Raw genomic sequence first — 14,838 nt, 5'->3', positions numbered from 1 at the left:
TGTAAAAAGGATTGTTGATAACGAGGATGAGAGGATAGATGGCCGGATTTTGTGAGTTAAACGAATGGAGAAGAAAAGAAATTACGGAGGAAGTGAGGAGGAGTTCGGAGGAGAAGATGAATAAAACGCAGAAGAGGAGAAGAAGACTCAGACGTGGGTTATATCGAAGTGTCGCTAATAGTGGGGTCCACACCCACGAGATTCGGGAATCGTTACAGACATCATGTGAATGGTTGCAGGCGTTGACTGACAGAGGGGCCCACTATTCGCGGCGACGTTGCCGCTAATAGTGGGTGGTCGGGTTACACTATTTTCCCTGGTCGGGTTACGCGCTTCGTATATTAATTGTAGGAGAATATATATATTGTTTCCCATCACTACTACTAGTACTTTCGATCTTTCTCCATATACACCCTGCACCCATTATATATATATATATCATGGCGAAAACTCATGAGCTTACCCCTGAGCTTACGCCTTACAAAGAGATGATCAACAAAGGCTAGCTAGCTAGTTCAGAATAAGCAAACTCCCATTATCTCTTTTGTGAGGTGTAAGCTCGGGTGTTAGTCATGATCAAACGGACTGATCGATCACCTATATATTTGACCCTTAACTATATACATATATATATCTTTAGGTACTTCTGTCTTTAACTGCTTCTATATATATATCTTATACAGTATATATATGCAGCTTAATTGTTGGTATATTATTTAAGCCGCGCAGGGAACTATATCTCGGATCGGCAAGACTGCAGCGACAAGCTGCTTAATTGGATATCAAAGTTTTCACCAACTGATTATACCAACAACTTTTATTAGCTAGTCTCATCGATCAACAAAAGTCTCATCACCTAATTAATTAAACAAAACAAAATGACATATATTAATAGCTAGGTTGATTTTGGAATATGTACACTAAACTAATATATATGATCTCTTTTTCTTTTCTTTTCTTTTTTTTTTACTATCGTACAAAAATAGGTTGATTAGAGAGTATTTAAAGTGAAGTTTGCTTGTCTTTTGGTTGACTCACTCATCTTCAAAAATTTTACTACTGTACTACCTGTTGACTTGAGCTAGGCAAAACTCCTTTTCACTTTTTCAGTTTCACACTGCGGAAAACTTTTTCATTACCTTTTCAAGTCACATAAACTACCGCACTTAAAAACATAGAGAGCATAGTTGAAAGTTAATTAAAACATACCCACTCGAGTAAAAAGTCACCATAGAAACACACACACACACACACTTCGAACGTCACGATTCATCAATATATGAGATATCTATCATTCAACAAAACAAAAACATAGCACTACGTACTGTAAATCCCACAAACACGTGAAAAAAACATAGAAATAACCACATTTGAATCCATTTATAAATCAGAGCATAATAATAAATAATCAAATATCTGTAAATACTTTCGCCATTCAAAAAAAAAAAGAAAATGTATAAATATACAATCACATTCAAAAACTTACTTGAGAGTCTTCTGTATATTGGATGGTGAGATTTTAACAAGATAGATGATCCCTCGATGGATTGATTTTGATCTTGAAAGTTCAAATAATTTATTGTTTTTTTATTAACAAAAGATGGATGTTTACGTAGTTAAGTGTTACATAAAGCCGTTCTAAAAAGAATTTTGTTTCAGACTAGTATATAACTAAGGTGGGCGTACAAAACATGGGAAGTTGAATGGGCTTAAGTCGATTGGGCCAAAAACTGTGATGGGCTTTTAATATGTAGTATGGGCCATTTTATTACTGTACTAACGGACTTTTGTGGGATTATGGACAAAAAATTTATATGATGGTTAGTATTTGGAAGTTGGAACTAAGCAACATAAATGGTCTCACATGCACTTATTATAATACCATATCTTACATCTGAGTATCTGACTAGCTACCTGAGGACTTCATCTTAATCCTGTTACAATGTAAATCTAGCTCTGTGGTATACAATTATACATGACCATCGTTATGCGCACTTTAGAATACACCTTATTTGTGGCTTCCATTTGTGCCTCAGTGAGTCAGTGGTGAGATATTTACGGAGTATAATTAATTGAACCGCCTCTATTGTGACATGAAAAGCATATTTCGTTATACTTCGAAAATCTTGTGTGCAGGTATGTTGTGGTCACTGATGAGTAAGTTCGCTCTATAAAGATGTAAATAGGAATCCGTTGTAATAACATGAATACATGATGAACTCAAAAATTAGATGAGTTTTGGAGGTGAAAGCTTCAATTATCAATACAAAGTGGTACATGTAGTTGTTACATATTTGGTTATGAGTATAACATAACTATTGTGGAAATTTTATTGATTACCACTTACTTAGGAATGCATTACAGTAATAAAATATCTTTCTTATTTTGTAATTATATAGTTATATTTGTATGTGATGATATGGGGGGTTAAGGTCTTTCAGTTTGCCTTTATGTATTAGTGAAAGACTTAAAACACTATTTCAATAGTGAAACCTTGAAACCTAAAATCCCCACCACATATGTGTTGATATATGTCTTAAATATGTTCTTCACTTCAAAAGTTTGCCTCTATTTATAAGTGAAAGACTTAAAACACTATTTCAATCTCCCTAACATGAAACTTAATACTCTCATCTCACCCCACCCCCCCTAATAAATCTATAACCCACTCCTTTAAATGTGGCAGATGTGATTCGAATCATGATGGATTTCTTTAAGGCCTTACCAGCTCTAACTTTTCTAAGCCATTAACCTATTGACTTTCTTATTTGTCTAGTTAACTTCTTGTACAATTAACTTATTTAATTATCAATAAAATTTATTACAACTTAACTATGAAAAATATATTTTTGTTTTTGTTAATTATCAGAACATTAGCTGGTAATATGTTATCATTTTTCTATAAAAGTATTTGATTTGAAATTAACATTTCCATAACATTCACGTCATCTATTAATAGTACTGAATTGCGTGAGTACACGTATAATTCGTTTCAAATAGAACCAATATTTTTTTCAGAAACAAAAAGTTTGGAGGAAACTTCCTAGTTCATGTCACATTTGTTTGTTTCGAATGTGATATGTATTGATATCTTTCCATAAATATAAACACCAAGTCAATACAATTTACACGTGTCACAATTTTATTTGCCAAAGATCTGGTACTAGGCCTACCCCCGCAAGGCCGCAACACAGGATCATTCCCACTCGAAAGGCCAATTTACAAAGCAAATTAAGAAAAAGAAAAAGAAAATCAATTAAACAAATAAGGAGGAAAAAGACAGATTGTTGGGATCCACATCAAAAAACACATCATCACTTTAATTTAATACCATTATTCAATTCACGTTCTGAATTGTTATCATTGTAGTTGTAAATCTATTTCCTGCTTGCTTGCTTGCATACACGTCTCTTTTGGTGGAACTGCCAATCCATTTCAAACACGAACTAACTTTGTATCCATCGATCTGATCGTATATCTATATATATAGATAATATATATCAAAGATGCCGTCAGCATATGGAGCTCGATTGACAACGTTTGAAGATTCAGAGAAGGAAAGCGAGTGCGGTTATGTTCGTAAGGTCTGTCACTTCCCGAGATCTTATCTTTGATCTGATCGTTCTTTTTATTTTTGTTAATTCGGTTTTTGATCTATCAGAATTAAGACGTAGTATGTGAATTTGTATGTATAGGTCTGATATGTATATATGTATATATATATTGATCTAGTGGTTCACTCTGTATACTGATCACAAACGCTCCTAAACTAAAAGCGGATAAACGAATGAGATTTTACCTGTCCATTTGACTCAGTTGTGTTTGTTCAATCTTTTTTAATCTGGTAGGTATCAGGGCCTGTTGTGATTGCAGATGGAATGGCAGGGGCTGCTATGTATGAACTTGTTCGTGTGGGACACGACAACCTTATCGGGGAGATTATCCGTTTGGAAGGAAATTCTGCCACAATTCAAGGTACTTTAGTTTATAAATTTATCTACACTAGGTTTTAACTGCATATGTGTTACGACAGGATATATTTAAACATATCAAATCTCTTTGTTAAAAATATGTATATAATTCGACTTATTAAAGATATTACAGTCGTTTAAAGTAAGATATAAAGTGTTTTAGTCTCGTTGTAATCTTCTAATTTTTATTGTAGCTTCGTTATGTAGGATATTTAGTTATAATATATTACGAGTAGTTTTAAATGTGAAAAGGCTATAGGAATATAGGATAGAAGTACATTAATTTTATTAATAATATGCAGTGATAAAATGCAGAATTAGGCAAAGCCGATGTAAAGATTATAACAAAAAGATTAATAGTGTAAAAAGTTTAATTCATAAGAAAGTTACACATAAGTTTATTATTCATTTGCTTCGAGAATTGATAGCAAGGGTAATGTTTTTCCTTAGAATTAGTCATACACAATTTGGTTGTCAGTCATTCAGAGATGCTATTTCTTGTTAATCATTTCCTCGGTCACACATCCTTGTATTCCTTCTCACCATTATTTGCCCTTTAATTAAAAAGTTTAAAGTTTGTTCCAAGGTTCCATATCCTTTTTCCAAATTTGTGTTTGTCATGCGACAAGTGTCTTATAGTTGTTCTTAGGTATCTTCATTTTTATATATTTGAAAAAGAGTATTCGTTGTATTACAGTTTATGAAGAAACAGCTGGGTTGATGGTTAATGATCCTGTTCTGCGGACACATAAGGTATGTATTTTTACATCGTTATTCCTCTTGGGATATTCTATGATATGAAACTTACTTGCAGCAACTTCTGCCACAACTTTCAGCCTCTGTCTGTGGAGTTGGGCCCTGGAATATTGGGGAATATATTTGATGGTATTCAGGTTTGCAACTTTCCTGTTGTTTTAACGTTATCTTTTTTATTTAATTTTCTTCTATAGGAGTTACTTACTGCATCTTTTCTTATCTACTCAGAGGCCTCTCAAAACTATTGCAAAAAGATCAGGTGATGTGTACATTCCTCGTGGTGTGTCTGTCCCAGCTCTTGACAAGGATATACTTTGGGAATTCCAGCCTAAAAAATTAGGTAATTACATGTTTCCTCTTTTTACCCAAACTTTTTCTTTAAGATATAGTCAATAATTTTAATGTGTTGCAATGCCAGGCGAGGGAGATCATGTAACAGGTGGAGATCTGTATGCTGTAAGTCATTACATTTTCATCATTTACACTTTTAAAATTTCTTTTGCTGTTGCATTTATATTGATAATCTTTTACTGGCTTAAATAATTCTCCTGACTTTGATCTGCAGACTGTGTTTGAGAACAGTTTAGTGGAACATCGCATTGCTCTACCCCCTGATGCCATGGGAAAGATTACATATGTTGCACCAGCTGGTCAATACTCATTAAAGGTTTTTCTATGTAACTCTTTGCCCGACCACTCTTTTAGTTGTTACATTTTGTTCAAACATTAAATGAGTTGGCATCTATCAGGACTTTTTTGTGATAATTCTAACTTTGATGCATATAATGTAGCCTGTGATGCACGAGTCATCTGTACAGTATTACGATGTTGTGCACTAGGATGTGTATATTTTGTTTAGAGAAAAGGAAAGACGTTTACTGTCTCTGTATAAAGTAGATCTGTAACTCATCAACCCTAAAGACTATATGTAATAATATGAACATGTATGTTGGCATATAAAGATTCATTTGTTATGGAGATGGCAGATGGATGCCAGGGCAGCCCTTTTAGTGGTAATTAAAGTCTGTTATGTGTTTATGTTTATCTTAGAAGAAAGTGATTCTTTCAAGTGATTGAATAATTAGCCTGGATGATAGTTAAGTAGTTTGTTAGATTGGGATCAAATTAGTTGGGAATGATGGTTATATTGATGTCTAATGTTACACCCTTCAGATTTTTACTACTAAAGATGTATTTCTGTTTTTGTACAGGACACTGTCCTGGAGCTTGAATTTCAAGGGGTCAAAAAGCAATATACCATGCTTCAGGTTTTGTACCTCTTGTTTAATATTAAGATGATCACTATATTTGAGATTTCTATAACGGTTGAATATCTGTTTTCTTATTTTGTGCCACTCTGATTTCCAGACATGGCCTGTACGTACACCTCGGCCTGTTGCATCTAAGCTTGCTGCGGATACTCCTCTTCTTACTGGACAGGTATTTATCTCCAAATTAAAATTCATCTATCTTTATTTTGGCTCTCTATCATTGACTATCAGACCCTTAATGTACTCATTATCTCGCATGTATTAGCGTGTTCTTGATGCCCTCTTTCCATCGGTGCTTGGTGGGACATGCGCTATTCCTGGTGCATTTGGCTGTGGAAAAACAGTTATTAGCCAAGCTTTGTCGAAGGTATATTCGATATTTAGTTGGGTAGTCTCTCGTCTGAATAGTTAGATGCTGAATTGTTTTCGTTTCTTTATTTGTCTTTAATCACGCAGTACTCAAATTCGGACACTGTTGTTTATGTTGGTTGCGGGGAAAGAGGAAATGAAATGGCAGAAGTACGTCCCAGTTAATTTATATCCTTTAGCATCACTTATATGGGATTGCATTTGATATTTTGATAACTTACCAGGTTCTCATGGATTTTCCTCAATTGACCATGACATTACCTGATGGCCGCGAAGAATCTGTCATGAAACGTACGACACTTGTGGCCAACACTTCTAACATGCCTGTGGCTGCTCGTGAGGCTTCAATCTATACAGGTAAGACGAGCTCAAGTATGGTCTCTCTTGAGTTGGTTGAACTCTAATAGGATATGTAAGCTTTAATAGTATTGCCTTTTATTTTTATTTAGGAATTACCATAGCTGAATACTTCAGAGATATGGGTTACAACGTAAGTATGATGGCAGACTCTACCTCACGTTGGGCAGAAGCATTGCGTGAAATTTCTGGTCGTCTGGTACGTATCATTCTAAACTACTTATCCTAGTTCTTGATAATGCACAATATTAAGAATTGCTGTTTTGTATGTGTCACATTAATATAGCATGGAGTCTATTTATCTGCTCTGTTATTATTCATATCCCACTTTGTTGACTTGTAACATACTTGGTCAACACCAAAGAGACCCTTAAATTACTGGCTGGTAGGAAACATATGTATATGATGAATGTGTGGAGAAAGTAATTTTGTTGGTTTTTATTTTGTATAGGCAGAAATGCCCGCGGATAGTGGTTATCCAGCATATCTGGCTGCACGTTTGGCATCCTTTTATGAACGTGCCGGTAAAGTGAAGTGTCTTGGTGGACCAGAACGTGATGGTAGTGTCACAATTGTTGGTGCTGTGTCTCCTCCTGGAGGAGATTTCTCTGATCCTGTTACATCAGCTACCCTCAGCATTGTCCAGGTAATTGTTTAAAATTTAGATATTTTTTTCTGTGAATAAAATTTCAGGTTTTTGAGTATGCTAACATCTGGCATTGCACATTTTATCAGGTTTTCTGGGGTCTAGATAAAAAGCTTGCTCAGAGAAAACATTTTCCTTCTGTTAACTGGCTCATCTCTTACTCAAAGTACTCAACGGTGGGTTGTGGAAATGATTGCACCACTTTTCACTTTTACACTTTGTTATACTGTTACCTACTGAATAACTTTTATATTTGTTCAGGCCCTTGAATCATTCTATGAGAAGTTTGATTCAGATTTCATCAACATTAGGACAAAGGCACGTGAGGTGCTGCAGAGAGAGGATGATCTCAATGAAATTGTCCAGGTTTGTTGTTTTCCACAATTTCAACTTTTATATTTTATTATTAAATCTGGAATTAAGTTTCATAGTATCAAATGAGAATTTTGATCACAACATAGAAGTCAACAAAATGCTTTTGTTGCTGGATATGTAATTTATTATTGCAACATCGAAGTCAAGAAAATGCTTTCATTGTTGGATATGTGATATATATGGCAAAAGTGTAGTATGCATATAGATATGTGATATATATAGCAAAGTGTAGTATGCATATTGATAAAGGATATTTTCATGGTTGTTGCAGCTCGTGGGGAAAGATGCCTTGGCTGAGACGGATAAAATTACCTTAGAGACTGCGAAACTTTTGAGGGAAGACTACCTTGCTCAAAATGCATTCACACCGTAAGTACCTGACTCCTAATATATTTTGTGCTAATATGTTTCTTATGTACACTCAAACTTTTTACATTATGCTCATGACAGGTATGACAAGTTCTGTCCTTTCTATAAGTCCGTATGGATGATGCGCAACATTATCCATTTCTATAATTTAGCCAATCAGGTAGACTTTTTTTTTGATATATTGATCTAAGATCGATTGCTGATATTCTCAAAATAGTTGCATGTTATCTATTTCTTTTTTTACATTTTAACTGATTATAGATCTTCAAAGCTTTATGCATAAGGGTATGGGTTTCTGTTACCAACATGTGACATGGGTTATGTATGATGTACAGGCGGTGGAGCGAGGAGCTGGCATGGATGGTCAGAAGATCACCTACACGCTGATCAAACATCGGTTGGGTGACCTATTTTATCGCTTAGTGTAAGTGAAATTGGCTATTGACTCCAAAAGATGCTTTTCACCTCATGGTTCACGGGCCCTGATCTAATTAATCTGATGTGTATGGATTTATGTATAACAGCTCTCAGAAGTTCGAAGATCCAGCTGAAGGGGAGGATGTTCTTATTGGCAAGTTTAAGAAGCTAAATGAAGATCTTACATCTGGTTTCCGCAACCTTGAGGATGAAACTCGGTAAATACAGAACACGACATCCAGACACCCGAATATGAAATCGAGTCGCAGTTTTTCTCTCTGAGATTATATTTTTGGGAGGTTGTGTTGTTTCTTAGTGCATGAAGGAAGGCAGCAAGCAAAAGAGATTGTTATTAGTTGTTTGATTTGTTTATTGTTCAAAGGTGTTCAATATCTTTTGTGTTGTTTAGTTATAATATATTATTTCTGCATCCCTCGATTTTTTCTCGGGCATTTTGTGTCTTGAGAGTTGAAATAAGCAGAGCAGCATGTAGGTGTACTGATATCTATTTATGAACTGTGGGCTTATTTTTTACTTGATCAATCAATATGAATAAACGATGAATGAAATAAGTAGCCATGGGAGGTGTTTTTTTAATGTTATTATCTTGTCTTTTCTTCAAATATTCAGTTAGTTCTTCTCGTGTCTTCGGCACTTGTTACTAATCAATTAATCATATATGCGATGTAACCTTCCATAGTTTCATAATGCAAAATTAAAAATTAAAACACTCCTTTCTTTCTGAAATTTCAGCTTAAATCTTGATTCACTGTTCAAGGTTTTGCTTAAAGATATTCTATACTTGTGAATGTCAAAAATAAATACTCCTTGCAATCTTAATCTTAATATAACTACTTAAAATTATAAATCTCATTAAGTTACAATTTGTTTGTTTGCAGTATAATGTCGTTACTCTCTCCAATTTACTTTAATTGTTATATTTTTTTCCTGATAAAAGTACGGAATATAAAATTTAGTACGAGTCAAAGGTGTTCCAACAATTATTCGGGTCCTAATTTCTATTTTCTAAATTTTCATTTCTAAATCAATACAATTATAAATTAACAAGGCGTGGTCAGATCACGATGAATTAACAACTTCTATTCCGCTTCATAACCGCCACCATGGACGAACTCACCACCACCACAAACGGCACCGGCGCAACCGAAAACGACGACGTATTAGGAACAACAACAACAAGAAAGAAAAAACTTACAACAAGAAAAGAACTCGGATCATTAGTAATCGGAAAAGGAAAACCGTTAATTATCGGAATGTGCGCCAGTTTAATCTACTACCACTGCGCCTACCGGAATTCAAGTATTATTTCATTACTTTCCGACGTATTCATCGTCCTTCTTTGCTCTCTCGCCATTCTCGGCCTCCTTTTCCGTCAAATGAACATCCAGTACGTTTTTCGATTTTGTTAACTTATATATAATATGTATATATATTAGATGAGAATTATGATTTATATTTTCTAGTTTAAGGTAGTATATTGGCACATAGGGCTTGTAATTTTTGTATTTGAGTTAGATTCTCCTAATTTAGTTATTGTGAATGTATAATGATGTATAATTTAGGTTAGAGGTAAGTGCGCATTAATGTATCCGATTTGACTCGCTAATCGTGTGCTTAAAAAAAACTTTTGGTTCAACTGTTATTGTAACTATCTGACCTAAGGTGATGTGGCACAGCGATGGCATGGTAACTATGGCTGTCCCGGAATAACAAGCTGCATAATAAATACTAGCGTATAATTTAGGTGTGCCAAAATGTATCAGACTTGGCAGTTATGCTATTATTGTGTATCCAACATTCAATCCATAACTTTCAATCATTGTTATCTTGTAAAATTTATAAACCGATGATGTGGTAACTTATATGGCTATCATGTCAAGATAATAATAAATTTGGTACTCGGATTCATTTAGTGCACCTAAGTGTGCTACGTAATTCTGCAATTCAGTTATAAACTTCTGCATATGTTTACAATGAGCTCTATATATCTACTGAATATAACTTCTGGGACCACTTTTTGTTTCTGCCAATTAGGTTATGTATTAACAATTTAGTTGTTCTTATGTAGGTTGTGCTTTAACAATTTAATTGTTCTAATATTAGTTATTATCGGCCTAGGGTTTGCATATATGTATGAAGGTTTTATCGAATGTAGAATGTAATGTGTGAGTTTGGGTGTATGTTAGGTGAGATTGGATTAGGAGGGTCTATTTTGTGTGGTTTGATTTTTGTGATGTGATATTTTAGAGTACCTGTGGATCCATTGGAATGGCAGATATCTCAGGATACTGCAAACAGTCTGTTTGCATGTTTGGCCAATACTGTAGGTGCTACTGAATCTGTTCTTAGGGTTGCTGCAACTGGACATGACAAACGCTTGTTTCTGAAGGTGAGTATTCAACATCATCCTTGTTTTTTCATTTCATTTTGTCATTATTATAAAGAAAAAACTATATAAAAGGAAATCGCAAATGGCAAACAATAATTTAGATTGCCTTAGTGTTGTTAGATATATTATACTTGATCGGCCCAGTTCAGAATATATATTCTTGATCCCCTGTAACATTTTAAAAAGAAGAAGCCAAAAGGGCCCTGATCTTACCAGGCACGCCTGATCTCACAAGCCACTCCCACCTAAATTACAGTGCCTTAGTGTGCCTTTCTCCAACATTTTTTTTTTTTAATGAACGAAGTTATGTCTTTGACGTGTCCAGTAGATATTCTTGCTTCCACTTATATGTATCGACCATGTTCTAGTGTTCTACTAGTTTTCTGCCTATTCTTGACAAAGATTATAATAGATTAAAAAATGATAATCTTGCTCATAATTTCTGCTAGGTGGTTGTCATTCTGTATGTGCTATCAGCTTTGGGAAGACTGGTCTCAGGTATTACTGTTGCTTATGCTGGTATGTGGCAACTTACCCAGGCAACTAGATCTTTTTACTCATTATCCTTGAGACGATTTTCTGCTCTTTAATATACTCATTTAATATGTTACTTGTGAAACAGGCGTGAGCTTGTTATGTCTGTATATTCTTGCTGAAAATTCATCATTGTTTGGCACATGCTCATCAAAATTTTGCTGGAGAAGAGATAGCCCTAATGAGGTAACAGAAAGCACATAGTTTAAAACTCCCTATAATTGGGGCGCATGTTCTGTGAAATTCATTTTGTATTTGTGGCATTCAAGGATTCCGGGTAGGTTTGTGTTAGAAAGGCATCCAACTTCAGATGTGTCATTATGCAATTCTTTTTTGTTTGTTAGCAGTGAGTGAGAAATAAATTTCTTTGGCAAAATCATGCCATGTTGTGTTATTTCTTGATAGTTGATGGCTGACAAAACCCTAATCTAACAACAAATTTTGTCAATTCATTCATTTCCTTATTAGATTTTGGGTGGGGGTGACTGTATGGTCATATCATATCCAAAACAAAAATGACTACATGAAGGACATGGGGAGAAGAATGGTCAATAAACAATAACCAAACAGAAGCTGAAATCACCACACCTTCATACAAAAACTTGAAAGAGGGTTAAACATGATGATAGCCTGCCACTTCCCTGAGCTCTAAACAAAATTCAAAGGAACATGTTTTAAGATTTTCTCTTGTTTTCAAAAACAAAAATAGAACATTTTGATGGATCACAACCATTATATCTTATTATTGTCTATGGTTTTCGCCAAGCAATATGTCTTTCCATGCTTCATAAAACATCCATGTGATGCCTGATGATGGCATGACCTTCAAACAACTTGCACCCCACCCTCGATAAAGCCCGATCAAACCTTCTTCCCTCACAACTTCAGATAGTGCTGCTGCTATGTTTGGTGGACACTTCCCATGCAAAGCTCCTACCATCAGCCTTTTTCTTGCCACCTCCAAAGGAAAACTGATTGTACTTGCAGTTAAACCTGTCACCAAACAAATTCATTATATCAAGTTCTTTACCATCTGTACAGCTGTAGTGCCATACCTATAACTACATATTAGAAAGTATTTACCAACAAACCTGAAAGTGCTCCAATCAATAGCATCTCAGGACGGCTTAAAGATTTTTTATTCTGTGCCGTGCAGTAAGACTTCTTAATGGTATCATACATGAAATAGTAACAAGTACTGTATGGCAGCATGCCTATTAATGTCGGAGAAAGACCAGAATAGAAAGAACCAATGCCGCCATTCTTATACATCTTTTGAACCGCTATGCTCAAGTTAGGATAAACGTCAGGGCTAACGGTCAACCGGTCCTGTTGAAGTTGGAAACAAGATCACTAACATAACCAACAATAAAAAAATTTGGCAGTCTAGAAAAACTAGAAACCAGTATTATTTACCTTTAAGACTTCAAGAGGATGGCACACTAGGGTGCTAACGAATCCTGCAGCTGCACCACCTACTGCCACTGGTGAGAGCCATGCCAGAGAAAAACTTAGGTTTACAGGACCGATCTGTACACTTGGATGATCTTCTTGACTCCATTTCTCTTTGACTGAAGTCATTACTCGCGTCACACATTCAAATGTTCCTAGTTCAATTGCCTGTGTGGGAACAATGCGTATCATGTTGATCGCATTGCCAGCCCAAAGTCCTTGCCAACCTTGTTTTTCAATCACTTCAAGAAAACTACCAGATATCTTTTTTGACCCAACACCAACTATCATCCTCGTCCTGCATAATATATGCTTTTACAACGTGATTTGCTGTCTGGATAAATTATAACCAGAAGATATGGAACAGGTACAGAAAAGTTCCTTTACTGATCACATATCCAAATTCAACATATACATATAACTGGATTGACTAATGCTAGTACTACGTGTATATATACAGGTTTAACAGACCTGATAGTTTCAAGAGGTGCAAGAACAGCTTTCGTCATAGCCCCCGCCAATGCACCACTAAGAAATTCCCCAACTTCCCTTGTCTTCATAAATTTCTGCATCAGTTCAAATAATTTAACTTCATTTGGCAACAACAAAAGACAGAAAATCCAAAGATATACTGATATACATCTAATAACATAAAAGCAAAATCAATCACAATGACACACAATATATGTTTCCAAAATATAATTGCAATCTTGCTAGTGCGACACAAAACCAATACAGAACCAATGGTCTCTGAGTTTTTGAACACAATTTGCAAAAACAATATAGATACTAACAATCGAGGTCCCCAAAATAAACACGAAACTTTAAATATTTCAATCGAACCACACAATAATTAAAATGTAGCACACTTTGAAACCTAACATGCAGTCACATTTCTAAGGGCAATGCATTTGTTATTTGTATATACTAATTACAACAACTTAGATTCTTTAACTCTAAGTACTATAGCTTAAAAACAAAGCGACACTTACGGCAATGGGTATTCGAAAATCAGGAAGCTGGAAATCGAGCGAAAACAAATCATCTTTAATCCCATTATTATTATGACCCAACAAAACAAGGTCAAGATTCTTCTCAACTGGTGTTGAATTTAAAAGGACTCCATAAGCATCAGCCATTGTGCAAAAACTCTTTCTTTGCTGCTCCATTCAACACAAATATATATAAATAATTAACAACAACAACATATGAATTCATATACATGCATAAAAATTACATTCTTAGATATAAATAAATAAATAACAAAAAGCAAATAGATATTTTATGAATTTATATACATGCATAAAAATTACATTCTTAGATATGAATAAATAAATAACAAAAAGCAGATAGATATTTTATATATATATATATATATATATAAAAAAAAAAGAGGAATAAAAGTATGAAATAAGTACCTGGGGGTGTGGAGATGATTTAGGGGCCATTTTATTGTTGTTGGTGTTGTTGTTATTAGGGTGGTGAGCCCCGCCACCCTTTTCCCGGTCAACTTTTTCTTAGATATTTCAGGGCTCCGGTCGCCGTCGTTGGCCGTTAGTCACGCACACACACACTTTTGAAATGAGAAAGACAGATATTTATTTATTTTAGGTCTACAGACTTGTCTTTTACTTTTTCGAGTTTACCGACGTTACTCTGCAACGTGTACTAATTTTTTCAAACAAAAAAAATGTTTTTTTTTTTTTACCTTTTACCTTTAAAACACGAGTTTGTAAGGAAAAATAAGCAATCCACTTAAATATCTTTTTAAAAATCTTTTTAAAAATCTTTTTAAAATTATAATATTGATACGTAAATTCCATAAAAAAAAATTTTCAAATGTCAAATGTTATCATCTAATAGTTCATGAAAATTTTAAGATCGATTCATTAAGAGGGGATATATCATTTT

General features: G+C 34.6%; 3 protein-coding genes across 4 annotated transcripts; 2 read left to right on the top strand and 1 right to left on the bottom strand.

Moving 5' to 3' along the window:
- Nucleotides 1–3,355: 3,355 nt before the first annotated feature.
- Nucleotides 3,356–9,133, top strand: LOC122594995 (V-type proton ATPase catalytic subunit A). Its single transcript, XM_043767275.1, has 20 exons — nucleotides 3,356–3,584; nucleotides 3,849–3,975; nucleotides 4,669–4,724; nucleotides 4,808–4,864; nucleotides 4,956–5,067; nucleotides 5,146–5,183; nucleotides 5,293–5,394; nucleotides 5,939–5,995; nucleotides 6,096–6,167; nucleotides 6,264–6,365; nucleotides 6,455–6,517; nucleotides 6,592–6,724; nucleotides 6,817–6,923; nucleotides 7,176–7,370; nucleotides 7,460–7,546; nucleotides 7,632–7,736; nucleotides 8,017–8,114; nucleotides 8,196–8,274; nucleotides 8,450–8,538; nucleotides 8,639–9,133. Exons 1-20 carry the CDS (start codon nucleotides 3,507–3,509, stop codon nucleotides 8,751–8,753), a joined length of 1,872 nt encoding a protein of 623 aa, XP_043623210.1. The 5' UTR covers nucleotides 3,356–3,506; the 3' UTR covers nucleotides 8,754–9,133.
- Nucleotides 9,134–9,523: 390 nt separating this feature from the next.
- Nucleotides 9,524–11,869, top strand: LOC122596586 (reticulon-like protein B22). Of its 2 annotated transcripts, none has more exons than XM_043769195.1 (4): nucleotides 9,524–9,939; nucleotides 10,800–10,941; nucleotides 11,391–11,439; nucleotides 11,564–11,869. In XM_043769195.1, the coding sequence occupies exons 1-4, from the start codon at nucleotides 9,656–9,658 to the stop codon at nucleotides 11,677–11,679; spliced, it is 591 nt and encodes a 196-aa protein (XP_043625130.1). In that variant the 5' UTR covers nucleotides 9,524–9,655; the 3' UTR covers nucleotides 11,680–11,869. The 2 variants fall into 2 exon arrangements, with proteins under 2 accessions (XP_043625130.1, XP_043625129.1); XM_043769194.1 differs by having other exon boundaries at nucleotides 9,528–9,939; nucleotides 11,391–11,460.
- Nucleotides 11,870–12,044: 175 nt separating this feature from the next.
- LOC122596585 (probable mitochondrial adenine nucleotide transporter BTL1) lies at nucleotides 12,045–14,507 on the bottom strand. The gene is made up of 6 exons (XM_043769193.1): nucleotides 14,346–14,507; nucleotides 13,920–14,087; nucleotides 13,399–13,493; nucleotides 12,892–13,225; nucleotides 12,567–12,804; nucleotides 12,045–12,468 (listed from the first exon to the last, which is right to left on the bottom strand). Exons 1-6 carry the CDS (start codon nucleotides 14,373–14,375, stop codon nucleotides 12,218–12,220), a joined length of 1,116 nt encoding a protein of 371 aa, XP_043625128.1. The 5' UTR covers nucleotides 14,376–14,507; the 3' UTR covers nucleotides 12,045–12,217.
- Between the last annotated feature and the right edge of the window lie 331 nt (nucleotides 14,508–14,838).

This window comes from Erigeron canadensis, chromosome 4 (assembly GCF_010389155.1).
Source record: "Erigeron canadensis isolate Cc75 chromosome 4, C_canadensis_v1, whole genome shotgun sequence".
Classification (NCBI taxonomy): domain Eukaryota; kingdom Viridiplantae; phylum Streptophyta; class Magnoliopsida; order Asterales; family Asteraceae; genus Erigeron; species Erigeron canadensis.
The sequence above is the reverse complement of the archived record's forward strand: the minus strand, read 5'-3'. Positions and strand labels throughout refer to the sequence as shown.